The 16,035-nt window shown below is 54.3% G+C and overlaps 1 protein-coding gene across 3 annotated transcripts; it reads left to right on the top strand.

Moving 5' to 3' along the window:
- The first annotated feature begins 1,584 nt into the window (after window positions 1-1,584).
- HSPBP1 (HSPA (Hsp70) binding protein 1) lies at window positions 1,585-12,514 on the top strand. 3 transcript variants are annotated; one of them, XM_024570142.4, is made up of 8 exons: window positions 1,585-1,790; window positions 2,215-2,421; window positions 4,586-4,790; window positions 6,356-6,580; window positions 9,346-9,501; window positions 9,615-9,711; window positions 10,181-10,292; window positions 12,184-12,514. In XM_024570142.4, exons 2-8 carry the CDS (start codon window positions 2,218-2,220, stop codon window positions 12,256-12,258), a joined length of 1,074 nt encoding a protein of 357 aa, XP_024425910.1. In that variant the 5' UTR covers window positions 1,585-1,790; window positions 2,215-2,217; the 3' UTR covers window positions 12,259-12,514. The 3 variants fall into 3 exon arrangements, with proteins under 3 accessions (XP_024425910.1, XP_045059436.1, XP_024425908.1); XM_045203501.3 differs by having other exon boundaries at window positions 1,586-1,790; window positions 2,122-2,421; XM_024570140.4 differs by having other exon boundaries at window positions 1,587-1,790; window positions 2,125-2,421.
- Window positions 12,515-16,035: the final 3,521 nt, after the last annotated feature.

The raw sequence follows: 16,035 nt of genomic DNA, 5'->3' as shown, positions 1-16,035 counted from the left end.
GCATAGGTATATATAGCTATGGTAGGCTATATATGGTAGGTCTCCCAAAGATGTCACATCCACATTGCCAGAACCTGTGAATACATCACCTTACATGGCAAAAGAGACTTTGCAGGTGTCATATGAATTGAGATGATCCTGGTTACCTGAGTGGGCCCTAAATGTAATCACAAGACCCCTTAGGAGAGGGAGGGAGGAGGTTCAGAGTTGGAGGAGGTGGGACTACAGCAGCAGAAGCTAAAGTGATGTGGCCACAGTCTGAGGAATGCAGGGGGTCTCTACAGGCTGGACAAGGCAAGAAAACAGATTCTTGCCCTGGCTGGTGTAGCTCAGTGGAATGCACGTGGGCTTTGAACCAAAGGGCCATTGGTTCGATTCCCAGTCAGGGCCCATGCCTGGGTTGCGGGCCAGGTCCCTGGTGGGGGGCATTCGAGAGGCAACCACACATTGATGTTTCTCTCTCTCTCTTTCTCCTTCCCTTCCCCTCTCTCTAAAAATAAATAAATAAAATCTTTTTTAAAAAAGAGAGGTTCTCTCCTGGAGCCTCTGGAAGGAACAAAATCCTGCTGACACCTTGATTTTAGCCCAGTACAAATCCACAAGTCCGAAACCCACTTAGGACTTCTGACCTCCAGATCTGTAAGATAATAAATCTGCATTGTTTTAAGCCACCAAGTTTTTTGGTAATTTGTTCATAGTAGGCATAGAAAATGAATACAATAGAGTACCCATGGGCCCAGATCCCTGTCTCATGGTTATCCTCCACAGTGCTACAAACGCACACACTCACGCACAGGGCTTATATGTTTGTTTTCCCATCTTTGCCCAAAATATCACTCTGCACACCCCAGGCCCAGCAGCTGAATACATCTGGGACTGTGGCTCCAACTAAAGCTGACTACCACCTTTTCCTGGAGGAGGGCGCTCATAGAAGACTGGAACTAGGGTTCCTTAAGCCCAGCTCAAACACCTCTGCAGACGAAGCCTGCAGGAACACATTCCCAGCCCTGAGCTTTGAATCTGGTGCGCGGAGGTTGTGAGCTTCCCAAACAACCTTGCCTGGGCATTCTGCTTCAAGAATCCCCCTCCTCTGCACCTGGTAGGACCAAAGGAAGATTCTACGAAACAAAGTGGGGTGATGAGAGAGGTCTGTACAGGAACTTGGAGAACGGGTAAAAGGGGAAACTGAGGCTAAGGGAAGGGGTGCGGTGAGCCAAGGGCTGTGTAGGTCGGATATTAGGAATGAGAACCCAGGGTTCCAGTAAATGATGGGGTGGAGGCTCAGATGAAGGGGAAAAGGCCGGCAGGTGAGGGACCAGCTAGCACAACCTGCGACCGCGTGGGGCGGGGCCAGAAGAGGGCGGGATCGTGTAAGGGGCGGGGCCTAACCGGGAGCGGCCGGCGCCAGGGCTCGGGGGCGGGGCTTAGCTGGGAGAGGCCGAAAGGCCTAGAACAGGGGAGGGACCTCAGGTGGTGGAAAGGGGCAGAGTGTAGAAGAAGGCAGGGAATATGGGTGTGGGCGGGGTCCGTTGGAGGCGGGGCCAGACCTGGGAGGGGAGGGGCGCACGTGAGGGGCGGGGCCTACCGTTTATCCCGCAGGGTGGGAAGGGCTTAAGTGTCGGGTTTAAGAGCCGGGCAAACCCCTCAGCGCCAGCTACGAAATTGGATGGGTGCGCCGGAAATTTCCGGGAGGGACCTCTACGTATTTCCGGTCAAGATGGCGGCGCCCAGTAGAGTCAGGTGGGGACGACTGTGTCTTCGTTAGCTCCGGCGCCTGGAGGCCGGGGGAGGTGAGGTCCACCGCGTTCTTGGCTCCCTTCTTTGGGGAGGAGAGAGGGTATTCGTTGACTTGACCCAAGTAGGGGCTTGTTGCCTTGAGGCGGGATAGTGTTGCTAAGAGACGGGGATGCAAGCACTAGCGATAGGGGAGGGAGGGGTTGCTGGGTTGCTAGGGAGGGTGGGTGGGGCCTGTTGCTAGGTAGGAAGGCGGGGCTTGAGACTTTGGGGAAGGGTCCGGTTGTTTTGAAGGAAGGAAAGGGGGTCGTAGTTAAGGTGCGTGTGGGCAGAGTGGTTCGGTGTCATGGTGGGGTGCCGAACTCCCCTAAAACGCCACCTTCTCAGCAGAACCCCAGAATCGACCCGCCAGGACGCCAGAGCTACTTCCGCGGTGACCACCTCGTACCCCCAACACATTCTCCCCTTCTTCATAAACAGCCCATGGCGGATCAAGGCTCGGGGGGCAGCCGCCTACCCCTGGCACTGCCCTCAGCCTCCCAGAGTTGCTCGTCAGGGGGCAGCGGCTCCTCCGCTGGGGGCTCGGGCAATCCCCCGCCTCCGCGCAACCTCCAAGGCCTGCTGCAGATGGCCATCTCGGCGGGCTCTGAGGATCCAGACCCCCCTCCAGAACCTATGAGTGAGGAGGTAAAGGGTGGGGCGCAAGAAGCTGGGTGAGGGGTGTGGGCACAGCTACATCTTGGGAAGCATGGTTTGGGGCACTAGAAGCTGGAGTTGTCCTAGGTGGGTGGTGGCAGTCCAGGTGTGAGGGCTCAGTAGGCTATAATTTGCGCCAGGTGGAGTTATTGTAGAGCGAATGAAGGTCAACTCTCAGAACTGTCTGAGGGGGCAGATCCGTGGGTCCCTTTCTGGGAAGCAGAGTAGCCCCGTGGTAGAAAGAAAAGCAAGAGCTTTCTAAAGACAGAGGAGACTGAATTCCACGTTGTCCAGCTGTGTGATCTTGGGTGTATCACTTAGTCTCTCTGAGCCTGAAGTTCCTCATTTGCAAGTTGATGATAAGAATAATAACGGCACTTTCTAGGGTAGTTCTGAAATTCTAGTTTAGGCAGGGCTCCACACAGCATCCGGCACATAGGCGGCGCTCCGGAAGGCAGCTGGGCGTTCATTCTTAAGAGCACAGACTCTGTGGACAGAGTGCTTAGGTCTGACCACAGGCTTTTTGATGGCCGACTGTGTGATCTTGGGCAAGTCACCACCTTTCTGTGCTTCCGTTTTCACATCTGTGAAGTGGATAACAATAATACTGTATAGGGTGGTTTTGCAGATTAATAGCAATATTTGTAATAAAGGACATTTCGTTAATGATAGTGATTACAGTACAGGTGTACCTCGTTGTATTGCACTTCGTGGATGCTGCCTTTTTTACAAACTGAAGGCAAGACCCTCCCCCCACCAGCAAAAATATTAGGACTCACTTTATTGTGATACTTGCTCTATCGCTGTGGTCTGGAGCTGAACCCACAGTCTCTGAGGTTTGACTGTATACAAAAACCTGTGCTCATGTAGTTACATCTATAGGACAATGAAATGAAAAACAGACATAGAGCTCTGGCTGGTGTGGCTTAGTGGATTAAGCATCAGCCTTTGAACCAAAAGGTCACTGGTTCAATTCCCAGTCAGGGCACATGCCTGGGTTGTGGGCCAGGTCCCCAGCTGGGGGCATGTGAGAAGCAACCAGTTGATGTATCTCTCACACATTGATGTTTCTCTCCATCTCTTTCTCCCTTTCTCTCCTCCCTTTAAAAATAAATAAATAAAATCTTAAAAGAAAAGAAAACAGGTATAGAAAGATTAGCTTCTTGCCCAAATTTATCCCAGACAGTGACTACAGAGCTCTCCTGTGAGCAGTTAACACAAGGACTGACAAAAAAAAAAAAAAGGAAAGAAAGAAAAAGTTCCAGCAGCCAGTTCTCAGCTCTCACTATACTTGATGGAATAACAGCATTTGATTGCTTCCCCCTCCTTGATCTCTTTCTGTATTTGGCTTCTAGAGCAACATAGTGTCCTGGTCCTCATCCGCCTCACTGGCCCTTCCTCGTTCCTCAGCCTCTGAACGATGGAGGCCCCAGGACTCTTCTCTGTTTTGCCCTCACATCCTGTGTGACCTCATGTCCTGTTGAGCCTTTACTCTGACGCAAACGTGTATCTCTTGGCCAGCGGTTCTCCCCGGGGGTGGTTTTATTCACCAGGAGACGTTTGGCAGGGTGTGGAGACATTCTTGGTTGTTGCACACGGGTGGCTGGTGCTACTGGCATTTAGCTGGTGGCAATCAGGGATGCTGATCAACCTCCGACAGGGCATGGACAGCCCCCACCACAGAACTGCCCGCTCAAAGTGTCAGTAGAGCCGAGACTAAGAAACCCAGATGCAGACCGGACCTCCTCTCTGAGCTTCAGGCAGCCTGATGTCCATATTTTCCCTTGGGTGTATAGTAGATCCCTTAAAAATAACATGTTAAAAAACAGGCTCTTATCTCCTCCTGCAGCCCCACACCTGCTACTCTGCCGTCCTCATCCCCATCTTCCAGTGACAAAAACCAAGGAGTCCTGCAGTCTCTCCGTCCCCCACCCCATCGCCTCTCTTCCCGTAGATTTAGTGACTAGACAACAGTCTGTCAGTAGAAATGAAGCCCAACAGATATGTGTTGATGGAAGGAAGAGTCAGCTCTCAGACATTGGCAGTTACTATTAGTGACTTAAAAAAAGGGAAAAGAAAAATGACTTATTCATGAATTAATTTTTTGACTCAAATTCATGATTGATTGATTAATCCACCCTACCTTGTCCCCCAGAGGCGCCAGTGGCTGCAGGAGGCCATGTCGGCCGCCTGCCGGGGCCAGCGGGAGGAGGTGGAGCAGATGAAGAACTGCCTCCGAGTGCTGTCCCAGCCCGTGCCCTCCCCCGCGGGTGAGGCTGACCTGGCCATCGATCAGCAGGAGCGCGAGGCGGCCCTGGAGCTGTTGGCCGACTTGTGTGAAAACATGGACAACGCTGCAGGTACAGCCTGGCTGCCCCTCAGCCTCGGGGGCCTGCCCCTGCTGCCTCCTGGTCCCCCTCTCTCCTGGCTTCTTCTCAGTTCACGCCCTCATGAACTGAGGCTCTACCCTCATCCTTTGTCTTGGCTTCCTCTCTCCAATCTCCCAGCCTCCAGCAGCATGGAGTGGTGAGGGTGAGGGGTGGGAAACAACCCTGGGCATGCAGGGCCTTGCAGGCTGGGGTGGGCACTGGGGGCCTCTGATGTTAAATGCCGCAGAGCCTATAGGAGGAGGAGATGGCACTTCCATTTGGAGGGGCGTCATATAGTCATTGAGGGCATGGGTTTGGCTCTTCCGGACGTTCATGTACAGGGAATCGCAGAACATGCGACCTGCTTCACCGAGTGTGATGTTTTCAAGGTCCTTCCCTGTTGTAGCCTATGTCAAACTTTATTCTTTTTTCTTTTTTTAAGATTTTATTTATTTATTTTTAGAGAGAGGGGAAGGGAAGGAGAAAGAAGGAGAGAGAAACATCAATGTGTGGTGGTTGCTTCTTGCACGCCCCCTACTGGGGACCTGGCCCACAACCCAGGCGTGTGCCCTGACTGGGAATTGAACTGGCAACACTTTGGTTTGCAGGCCGGCACTCAATCCACTGAGCCACACCAGTGGGGGCCTTTCGAACTTTATTCCTTTTGTGGCTAATTCTCCAATGTACACATAGAACACACACTGTGTACATTCTCCAGCTCACAGGCACCTGGGTCGCGTTCCCCTTTGGTGGTTCTGAGTGATGCCGCTCAGAACATGGGTGTACAAATGTGCCTGAGTCCCTGCCTTTGGTGCTTCTGGGTATATGTGTAGGAGTGGTCATTTGGTGACTCTGCGTTTAACTTTTTCACCAACACCACTTTATTTGCATGAACAGACGGTGGGCCGGGGTTTGTTGACCGTGGTGTAGTGTGTGGTTCTCCCACAGGAGAAGCGCTGACTGTCACAAAGACTGTGGGGTCCATGCTGGCATGTCATGGGTGGGAACCTGGGACCCTAATCCCCCCCCAAATACATTGTTGAGACATGCTGACCTTGCAGGGACCCCTGGCTGGGTGCTGGAGGGAGCCAGTGACTGTTGGCAGGTCCCCCAGGAGTCGGCTTGCCCTTCCAGCCTCACCTGGTGTGTTTACTAGTCTGCTCTCGCTGCCATAAAAAGGACCACAGACTGGGCAGCTTAAACAACAGGCACCGATTTTCTCCCAGTCCCAGAGGCTGGAAATCCAAAATGAAGCAGGGCTGGCTGCTTCTGAGGCTTCTCTCCATGGCTTTCACATGGCTGTCCCCTCCCTGTGTCCTCACATGGTCATCCCTCTGTGTCTCTCTGTGTCCTAATCACTCCTTATAAGGGTACCAGTCATTGAATTGGGGCCAATCCTATGATGTCATGTCACCTGAATTGCCTGTTTTAAGGCCCCCTCTCCAGATACAGCACATTCTGAAGCACTGAGGGGTTAGGGCTTCAACATATGAATTCAGACGGCACACAGCTCAGCCCATAACACTGGCCTCTCCCCTCCGCTCTCTGCGGCACAGACTTCTGCCAGCTGTCGGGCATGCACCTGTTGGTGGGACGGTACCTGGAGGCGGGGCCCGCGGAGCTGCGATGGCGAGCAGCACAGCTCATCGGTACGTGCAGCCAGAATGTGGCAGCCATCCAGGAGCAGGTGCTGGGCCTGGGCGCCCTGCGCAAGCTGCTGCGGCTGCTGGACCGGGACCCCTGTGACACGGTGCGCGTCAAAGCCCTCTTCGCCATCTCCTGTGAGTGTCCTGGGGGCTGCTGGGGAGGGGCCTGGGTTCCCAGGGGCTGGAGCTGGCCACAGAGGTGGGCCCTGTAGGGATATGCTTGGGAGCAGAGGGAGAGGGGCCTCGTTTGTTCATTTACCTCCAGTTCCTGTCGGGGATCTGTGCCGGGTGCTAGGAACAGGGTGCTGAGCACACCAACCCCCCGCTCATTAGAGAACCAGATCCTGATGACACAGGAACGTCGCTTGGCTCGAGCGCTCGGTGCCCATCAGGTTCTCATCAAGCCTTGGCCCTGCTGGCATTGCTGGTTGTGGGGAGTCCAGGCTGTTGTTGAGCAGCACCCCCGCCTCCACCCGTTAGAGATACCAGCAGCTCTCACCCATGCTGCCTCCTGGGACACAGGTACAAGGCAGGCACGGGACGATGCCAACATCTACAGGCATCTGCTCTGGGTCAGGCCCTGTGCAGGGCTTAACATGTTTAGTCCTCACACACACCCTCTGAGTCCATGTACAGGAGAGGCCAGGCCAGGGGCCTAAGTGCCAGCCCAGAGCACCCTGCCAGGACATGCGGAGCTGGGGTTCAAACCAAGCCATATTCACTAGGTCCCTCCTCTGTCTGCGTGTGCCCTGCTGGGAGCCCCTGTATGACTGTTCTGTTTTTTTTCTTTCTTAACAGCTTTATTGAGATATAATTCACAGGCCATACAATTTATCCTTTTTTTAAAAAAAGGATTTTATTTATTTATTTTTAGAGAGAGAGGAAAGGAAGAAGAAAGGGAGAGAAACATCAGTGTGTGGTTTCCTCTCATGCCCCCGGGGACCTGACCCACAACCCAGGCATGTGCCCTGACTGGGAATCGAACCTGCAACCCTTTGGTGCACAGGCCCGCACTTAATCCACTGAGCCACAGCAGCCAGGGCCAATTTATCCTTTCTGAGTGTATGATTTAGTACTTTCAGTATATTTACAAGGTTATGCAGCCATCACCACTGCCTGATTCCAGAACATTTCTTCACCCCCAAAAGAAACCCTGTACCTATTAGCAGTCCCTCCGCTCGCCCCTCCCACTAGCCTCTAGGAGCCACCGATCTGCTTGTTGTCTCTGTGGACTTGATGGTCCTTGACGTTTCCTGTAAATGGAACCACACATGTGCCTTGTGCGACTGGCTCCTCTCACTCGACCTCAGTTTTCAAGGATCATCTGTGTTTATGGCAGGTACCAGGGCTTCATGCCTTCATATGGCCGAATCATATTCCACTTGTGGATGGACCACGTTTAGTTCATCCCTTCACCAGTTAAACATCAGGGTGGTTTCTGCCCTGTGGCCCTTGTGAGTAAGGCTGCTGTGAATAGGGGCGGACAAGTTTTGGGGTGGACATTTGTTGTGATTTTTTCTTGGGTGTATACACCTAGGGACAGGATTGCGGGGCCACATGGCAGCTCGGTGTTTGTTTGAAGCTCGAGGAAAACCCGTCTCCTCTGCTCATAGCACTGTGACAGTGGTCGTGCGGGGTGTCCTGCAGTTGCATTCTGGCACTGACTCTCTGGATTCCGCGCAGACCTCTCAGACTGAGGTCTGCCCCACGAGACCACATCTACTTCAGATACCAGTCGCAAGTCCAGGCCTCCCGTACTCCTGAGGGGCCCACAACCCCCTTCCTCAGGTTCCATAATTTGCTAGAATGCCTCACAGAGGTCTGGGAAATAGTGACTTACGTTTGCTGGTTTATTAAAAAAAGATGTGATAACGGACACAGATGAATGGTCTGATGAAGAGGTACGTAAGGCAAGGTCTGGAAGGGTCCTGAGCACAGGAGCTTCTGTCCCTGTGGCGTTTGGGTGTGTCACCCTCCTGGCACATGGATGTGTGCACTAACCTAGAAGGTCTTCGAAGCCCGTCATGTAGGGATTTTGTGGAGGCTTCGGCATGCAGGCTGGATGGGTCACTGATTCCATTTGCAGACCATCTCCCTTCTCTGGAGGGTGGGGGGCGTGGCTGAAGTTTGTTTCTAATCATGGATTGGTCTTTCTGGTGACTAGCCCCCACCCAGGAGCCCACGCAGAGTCACATCATTAGAAGAAAGGATGATCCTATCACCAGGAAGTCCAAGGGATTTAGGAACTCCGTGTTAGGAGTGGGGGACAGAGACCGAATATTTATCATGTCATCTGGGAGAAGAATGGGGAGGGGTTGGATAGGAGGAGAGTCTGGGAGGGAGGAAGGAATTTCTGGCATGGGTGAGGGAAGGAATCTTGGAGGAGGTGGCACTTGGAAAGTCACATTCAAAACTGGGGAAACGGATGGACAGACAGACCAGGGGCAACTTGGCCACAAAGGGCAGACAGAGGGATTTGTTGCTCCAGAGGTGCCAAGAGCCAGAGCTGGGTGGGGGAAGGATGGGGCAGAGTTTTCTTCAAATAGCTTGCATTAATCGTATCTCAAAATGAGCCCTGTGGCTCAGTGGATTGAGCGCCAGCCAGTGGACCAAAAGCTTGCTAGTTCTATTCCCGGTCAGGGCACATGCCTGAGTTGCGGTCCAGGTCCCTAGTTGGGGTCGTGCCAGAGGCAGCTGATCAGTGCTTCTCTCGCACACGGATGTTTCTTTCATTCTCTTTCTCCCTCCTCACCCCTCTCTCTAAAAATAAATAAATAAAATCTAAAAAATAAAAAAGATAATGCATGTGAAGCACAGGCCCATAAAAATTGATGGTGGTGATGATGGTGGTGGTGATGGTGACCATGACCTTTAGGCCCACCCTTTCTCCCCTCCCTTAGGCCTGGTCCGGGAGCAGGAGGCTGGGTTGCTACAGTTCCTCCGGCTGGACGGCTTCTCTGTGTTGATGCGGGCCATGCAGCAGCAGGTGCAAAAGCTCAAGGTGAAGTCAGCTTTCCTGCTGCAGAACCTGCTGGTGGGCCACCCGGAACACAAAGGTGGGGCCTCTGGGACAGTGAGCCTGGGGTGGTCCTGAAGGACGGGGTGGGGGAAGGGGTGCAGAGAGCAGGGATGGGGAATGCCCCTATGACCCCCGAGGCTCTTCCCTCAGAGACCCTATGCTCCATGGGGATGGTCCAACAGCTGGTGGCCCTCGTCCGGACAGAACACAGCCCCTTCCACGAGCACGTGCTGGGAGCTCTGTGCAGGTGCGCTGGGCCCCAAGGGAATGAATTCTGGGGTTGGGAATGGCATCACTAGGCTCCAGCCTCCTCTTTCCTGGGACCCTGGAGTCTGGGGCTTCCCCCTGGGGAATACTGGCCCTTTCTGAGCCTCAGTTTCCTCCCCTGTAAGGGCAGGGACGCAGCAGCCCACGGAGGAGGGGGAGAGGCTCTCTTTGACATCCCCACCCCACACAAGACAAGCAGATTAGCATCTGAAAAAAATGATAGGACGAGCAGCCCAGCGAATGGGAAGCAGCCCCTGAGTGTGCAGTTGGCTTCATGCCAGGCACTGTGCTGAGTGCCGTTTTGTACCTGTCCCTGGGATGGGCTGAGGGCAGCGTGAGGTCCATGTTGTAGATGGTGTGGGGAACTGTCTTTCCTCCCCTCCCTGGTAGCACTGTGGGATGGAACTGTGTAGAGGGAGGTCCCAAGGACTGCTCTCTTGTCCCTGCAGCCTGGTGACAGACTTCCCCCAGGGCATGCGGGAGTGCCGGGAGCCAGAGCTGGGCCTGGAGGAGCTCCTTCGACACCGCTGCCAGCTCCTGCAGCAGCACGAGGAGTACCAGGTGGGGCTGCAGGGCCTGCCCCACCCCTGCCCTCCGCATCTCTGGGTCTCTTCTCCGCGCTGCGTGAATGTTTCCTTCACTTGTTTCTCTCATCCCCCATTCAGCAAACATGCCTGCTACCTCCCACAAGCCTCCTACTGTTGGCAGGGAGAAGGAGGAACTCTAAGTTTCCTAAAGGGTTAATGAACTAATTTAATTATTATCCAGATCATTTACATCAGATCCAAATATTTAGAAATTAAATATTAGGCCAATAAATAACAAGTATATGATAAATAGCAACCAACTAAGTATTTCATTAAATAAATAACAAATATGTGATAAATAACTCATTAGATATTTAATTAGATAAGTAAGTGATAAAATTCACTAGCCGGTGGAAAAGATAAGTAACAGATCCATCACTACTCACTAGGTATTTAATTATATAGATATTAAGTAACAAATAAGTGGCAAAGAGCTCAGACATTCGAAATGGTAACAAGTCACAAATAAGTGATAAACAACAACCTGTCCCTAGCCCCCCAACACCTCTCCCAGTTCCTGTGGCTTTCCCGAGATAATCTGCACAAACAAGCCCATGTGCCCATGAATTCTGTTCCTCTTCCTCCCTCCGTGTTCTGCCAAATCAGCCTGTCCTGACCACCATCGTGGTTCTTGCCACATCCCGTTCCCTAGCATCTCCGGAGCGCGTGGCTGCACGCTCTTTCCTCTCTCCTCGTATGGGTGCACGGTAGGGAGAGCCTCTCCTGCCCCCGCCCTTCTTGATGGACACATAGGCTGTTTCTACTCTTGGGCACTAACAAAACTACTAAAAGAATAACCTTTCCCATATGTTTACTTTATATGTGTGAGTATGTCTACAGAACAAATTTCTAGCCCTGGCTGGTGTGGCTCAGTGGATTGAGCACCGGCCTGCAAACCAAAGGGTCACTGGTTCTATTCCCAGTCAGGGCTCATGCCTGGGTTGCGGGCCAGGTCCCCAGTGGGGAGCACATGAGAGGTAATAACCACACATTGATGTTTCCCTCTCTTTCTCCTTCCCTTCCTCTCTCTCCAAAAATAAATAAATAAATACTTTTTTTTTTTAAAGAACAGATTTTTAGAAAGGGAAAGGCCCAGTTAAAGTACGATAAAGGTGAAGTTACAGGATTAAGAACCATTTTGTAACTACTGCCAAGTTGCTCCTCCTAGAGGTTGAACTTGTCCACCTTGCAGTCACAAGGGTACCCGACATCCTGGCCAGGACAGGGTGGCTTCATACCGTTTGACCTGTTTTTCAAGTTGATTGGTGAATCTACTTTATATTTGCATTTCTCCCACGAGTGAGGTTGGGCATTTTTTTTTCCCTTGTTAACTGCTCGTTTATATTCTTTGCCTGTTAGCTATTGGGTGGTGGTTTCTGCAGTTGATTTAAGTATTAACCATGCTACCTCATGTGATGAGTCACAATTTATTTTTTCCACCAACTTGGTTTTCTTTCATTTTTGCTTCTGGCATCTTTTTGCTGTGCAGATACCTTTTATGTTTATGCGGTCCAACCCGCCAGTGCTTGCTTTATTGGTTTATGAAGTGTGTATCCATGGAAGAGGTTCTAGGTAGGGACGAGTTGTGTTTGGCAGTTAGAAAGAGCCCAAGGGAACTGATGTGAGGACAGACCAGCAGAGTGTGGTCAGAGGCTGGGAGACCCCCGGGCCTAGTTCAGTAGTCCAGACGTAGGTGAGGAGAGAGCGAGCGAGTCACGGATCTGAGAAGAGGTCAGAGGACCCTGGGAGGCTTCTGGGGCTGGCAGGGGTCACGGAGGGAAGAGGAGCTGTCTCTAGGTGCAGGGTGTGTTGGAGGCAGGGGCCGGCCTCTGCACTCAGGGCCCCCGCTCTTGCCCCCAATCCAGGAGGAGCTGGAGTTCTGCGAGAAGCTGTTACAGACCTGTTTCTCCAGCCCGACGGACGACAGCATGGATCGGTGAAACCTGGTGGCTTCTGGCCCCCTCTCTGTGGGAACCCTAGGCCTCTTGCCTTCCTCCTGTGAGAGCCGGAAGGCCCTCGCCCAAGGGAGAGCAGGGCCTTGTGGGTGTCAGGCTGGGGCGTACCTGCCCATCTCTGCTCAGCTCCCCAGAGGGGCACTGAGAAAGGCACCAGCTATTGGACCCCACCTAATGTCTCACTCCATTACCGCTTATGTGTCCACAGTCTTCCAATAAAGGTGTTTATCCTTCTCTTCCACTGCCGCCTTTGTCACCTCTGGAGTGTGCCTGGGGAGAACAGGAAGGGGTCGGTCTTAGGGGACCTTGGGAGCCACTGGAGGGGGTGGCAGTGGGCAGCACCGGGAAATGAAGGGCTGCTCTCTAAAACCTAGAGCCATCGTCTCCTTCCATTCTCCTGGCTTCTCAAGAGGGAGCGTGGGGCACACGCACTTGCTTCCTGAGCACCCATCATCTCTGATTTCTCCTCCATTTGGGGAATCCCTCATTTTAGATTTTCACACCCCGAGCCCTAAGGTGGAAGCCGTCTTCTTTCCCAGCATCCTGCAGGGGTATATCATGTGACTTCAGCCTGACCAATCAGAGCCCGCCAGCACCCTGCTGGGGAGCTGCTGAAAGAAAGTGGGAGAGCACGTGCGCAGGGCAGTGGAGGCTGTCAGCGCTGCCAGGGTGGTGGCGCTGCCTGCATTGTGGCGGCCGGTCTGTGTTTGGGTGTGGGTGCTTTCCCAACTGCACTGCATCGGCCTTCTCAGAGATTTGCGTGGGGCGGGGGGCGCAGAGGAATTGCCTTACCTCCTTTAATAAATTGCTTTTCAGATTAGGTCAAGGAGGTCTTAGCTTTTGCAACCAAGAGCCCTGGCCGTTGTTGTTTTTCAGATGAGGAAGCTGCGCCCGGTGTGGTTAATCCATGGCCAAATTCACATGCCAGGATTCAGACCTGGGCTAATCCCGAAGCCATGCTCCCCTGCCCTGTATCTTCTTGCCTAGCTCCGTTGCTTGCCAGACTAATTCCTCTCCTGTGGGATGCACTTGTACTCCCAGGATTCTGGAGGGACCGATTATTTTCACCTTTATTCCCAAATTCAGGATACATGGAAAGGTAGTTACAGGATCCAAGAACTGGAGGTCAAATGCCACCTGTATTACTCTTAAAGCCAGTCAGAGAAAGTGGCTGTAGTCTCGCTGCTACTTCACTCCAGCGTTAGACACCCTTGTCCATCTGGTCACAGACAGCACAGGGCAAGCACGTACCTCTGCTTTCCAACCTTCACACCTGCAGCTCCAAGCCATGAACATGCCACATGCCACTGAGGTTGTGGTTGACTGTCACTCAGCAGTCACCACCTGCTACAAGGACCAGAAAAACATCACATGCAATAAATAACACTGTAAATAGCAAGGGCCAGACCAGACATGGCTGAAAAATCAGCGAATGCAAGAGGAAATGACAAAGATTAAGGCAATTAGAAGCTAACAGATGTGAAGGACAAATGCATAATTGGCATCCTTGAAACAGAGAACCCCTAGAACAGGAAAATGTACTCAAAACATGATTCAATAAAATGCCCCTGTAATGAAAAAGGTAACTGCAGGTTAAAAAAAAAAAGTTGAGTCCTTGCCCAAGTTTACTCGTCTTGCCTTTGCAGTGGACCTGTAACATGGGCAAGGGGTGGCTGTGAAAGTTGGGGAAACTGAGGCCAGATGGGACCTCGCTGAGTATTCATGCAAGGTCTGGGAGAACCTTTCCAGTCGATGGTGTCAGAGGATTCTCTGTGCGGCGACTGGCAACAGTAAAGACATGGCCTGGGCAAATGCCTGGTGGGGGACTGAAGGCAGCCTGAAGCCAGAGAACGCGTCGAGAAAACTGGGCCGGATAAAGGCTCCTGGCCCTGGTTGGACAGATATCCGGCAAGAATTCCCCAGGAGCTGGACCCTGGAGACAAAAAAGAAATATGAATGGAGGAAAATCCCGGGGTAGGGTTTTCTCTGGGTTTTGGAACGGAGTCACAAAGAACACCAGGCAAGCAGTGGCGCCTGCGCATTGGGTTGCCTGGGTTTATTCGGGGAGAGACCGTTGGCACGAACTGGCGCAAGCGCACCTTAGGCGGCGGTGGTCTAGGTAGGCGGGGTTGAGAGCGGCCTCGCCCCACGCGCACGCGCACTGGCGGCCCGAGCGCGCGCGCCCTCCCCCCCTCCCCCCCAGCACCCCCGCGCACCGAGACGACCGCGGGAAGGCGGGCTCTTCTGCGTGCCCCAACGCTGAGGGAATTGTGGGATAGTGGCGGACGGATTCGGGCGTCGGAGTCTGTGAAGCCGACTGCAAAGCCGGGAGACCCCGACGCTGTGAGGAAGGGGCGGTGGAGGAGGAGGGCCTCGAGTTCCGTCGACCGCTGCTCAGTACTGCGGCCTACTCGGACTGCGGAGGAGGGCGTCTTCCCCAACCGGCCTTGACTTTGCCGCGGGGCGCTGGACCGAGGAGACCAGGGCGGCTCCTCCGCTGAGGGCCTGCGCGAGGCTCGCGACCCCGCTGACCTCGCACAGCCCCCGGTCGGGCTCGCGCCCACCTCGCCGGCGGCCCCGCACCCAGCCGGCGCGGCCCCCCGAACTCTGGAACTGGGCGCTCGAGGGCCCCCCGTAGGCTCGAGGACGTGTGCGCGAGCCCGGGCCCCGGCCGCAGCGCCTGCGCCCTCGTGAGACCCCGCCGCCCCCCGCCCCCCGCCCCCACGAATCGGGCTCCCGAACAGAGCCAGAGCCGCTGGCGGCGGGGCGCGGGGGGGGCGCCCCGATGAGCCCCGAGTGCGAGGAGCCGCCGCCCCCCCGCGCAGGTAAGCGGCCAGTCGGGGCCCTTCCCCAGGCCGGGCACCCCGAGTCTCGCGCCCCGTCCCGGTAGCCCCGCCTGGTGTCTTCGAGTTTCCTCAGCTTTTCTCCTTGGACCCTGCGCTCCTCTTGGGGCTCCTTTCAGTCGGATTCCCCCAGTCCCTTAGACTCTTTTTCTCAGCCCCCCAGTCTCTTCCCCGGTAGGTCGTCCCCACCCCACCCCCTTCCTTGTGGGTGCACCTCTAGCCTTTTATTTAGTACGTTCCCCTTGGCCTTACCTTCCTCTAGCCCACCTTCCCCAGCCTTTTCTCCCTCTGTTCCCCTACCTCCCCCTGTGCTCTGGGACTCAACCCCACTCCTCTGCCGACCCCTACCCTCATCTTTCTTTCCTCAGACCTTTCTCGTGGACGCCCCATGCCCCCTCGGTCCCTGTCCCTTGCCATCGACTCCATGGCGTCTGATTCTCACCCTTGGGCTCAGGACGACTCCAGCAGGGAGTGGGGCTTCCCTTCACCCTGCCTGAGCTCGCCCACCCCGTGGCTGGGGCTGCTTGTGAGCTGGGCTTTGGGAGGTACTTCTGTGGAGCAGCCACCACTGGGTCCCATTGTGGGAGACAGGGCCACTGGAGGGCATGGCTGGGAGCCTGGTGCTGGGTGCCGAGGGAGGGGGACCAGCCCTGGGAGACACAGGCAGAGTGGGACAGTCACAATGACTAGCCCTGGGATAGAGGTCACTCGGGGTGCCCCGGGAGGCCCAGAGGCGAGGCACCCACTGGTGAGACGGGCTCAGCGGGTGGGGTTTTCTGTCTAGGACGGGTGCGTAGGAGTTGACAGACGGTGGTGGGAAGAAGGGCCTTCCCTGTGGAAGGGCCAGGACATGCAAGTAGGTGCAGGTGGGACCCCAGGAGCCATCTGGGTGCAGACATGTTGGGAGGGAGAGGCTGGA

This window comes from Desmodus rotundus, chromosome 12, assembly GCF_022682495.2.
Source record: "Desmodus rotundus isolate HL8 chromosome 12, HLdesRot8A.1, whole genome shotgun sequence".
Classification (NCBI taxonomy): domain Eukaryota; kingdom Metazoa; phylum Chordata; class Mammalia; order Chiroptera; family Phyllostomidae; genus Desmodus; species Desmodus rotundus.
The sequence above is the reverse complement of the archived record's forward strand: the minus strand, read 5'-3'. Positions and strand labels throughout refer to the sequence as shown.

Bases quoted from the DNA above. Each gene is read 5' to 3' on its own strand.
- HSPBP1 (XM_024570142.4), top strand. From the start codon at position 2,218: ATGGCGGATCAAGGCTCGGGGGGCAGCCGCCTACCCCTGGCACTGCCC. The intron at 6,581-9,345 runs GTGAGTGTCCTG...CCCCTCCCTTAG, and splicing joins AGCCCTCTTCGCCATCTCCT to GCCTGGTCCGGGAGCAGGAG. The intron at 9,712-10,180 runs GTGCGCTGGGCC...TTGTCCCTGCAG, and splicing joins GTGCTGGGAGCTCTGTGCAG to CCTGGTGACAGACTTCCCCC.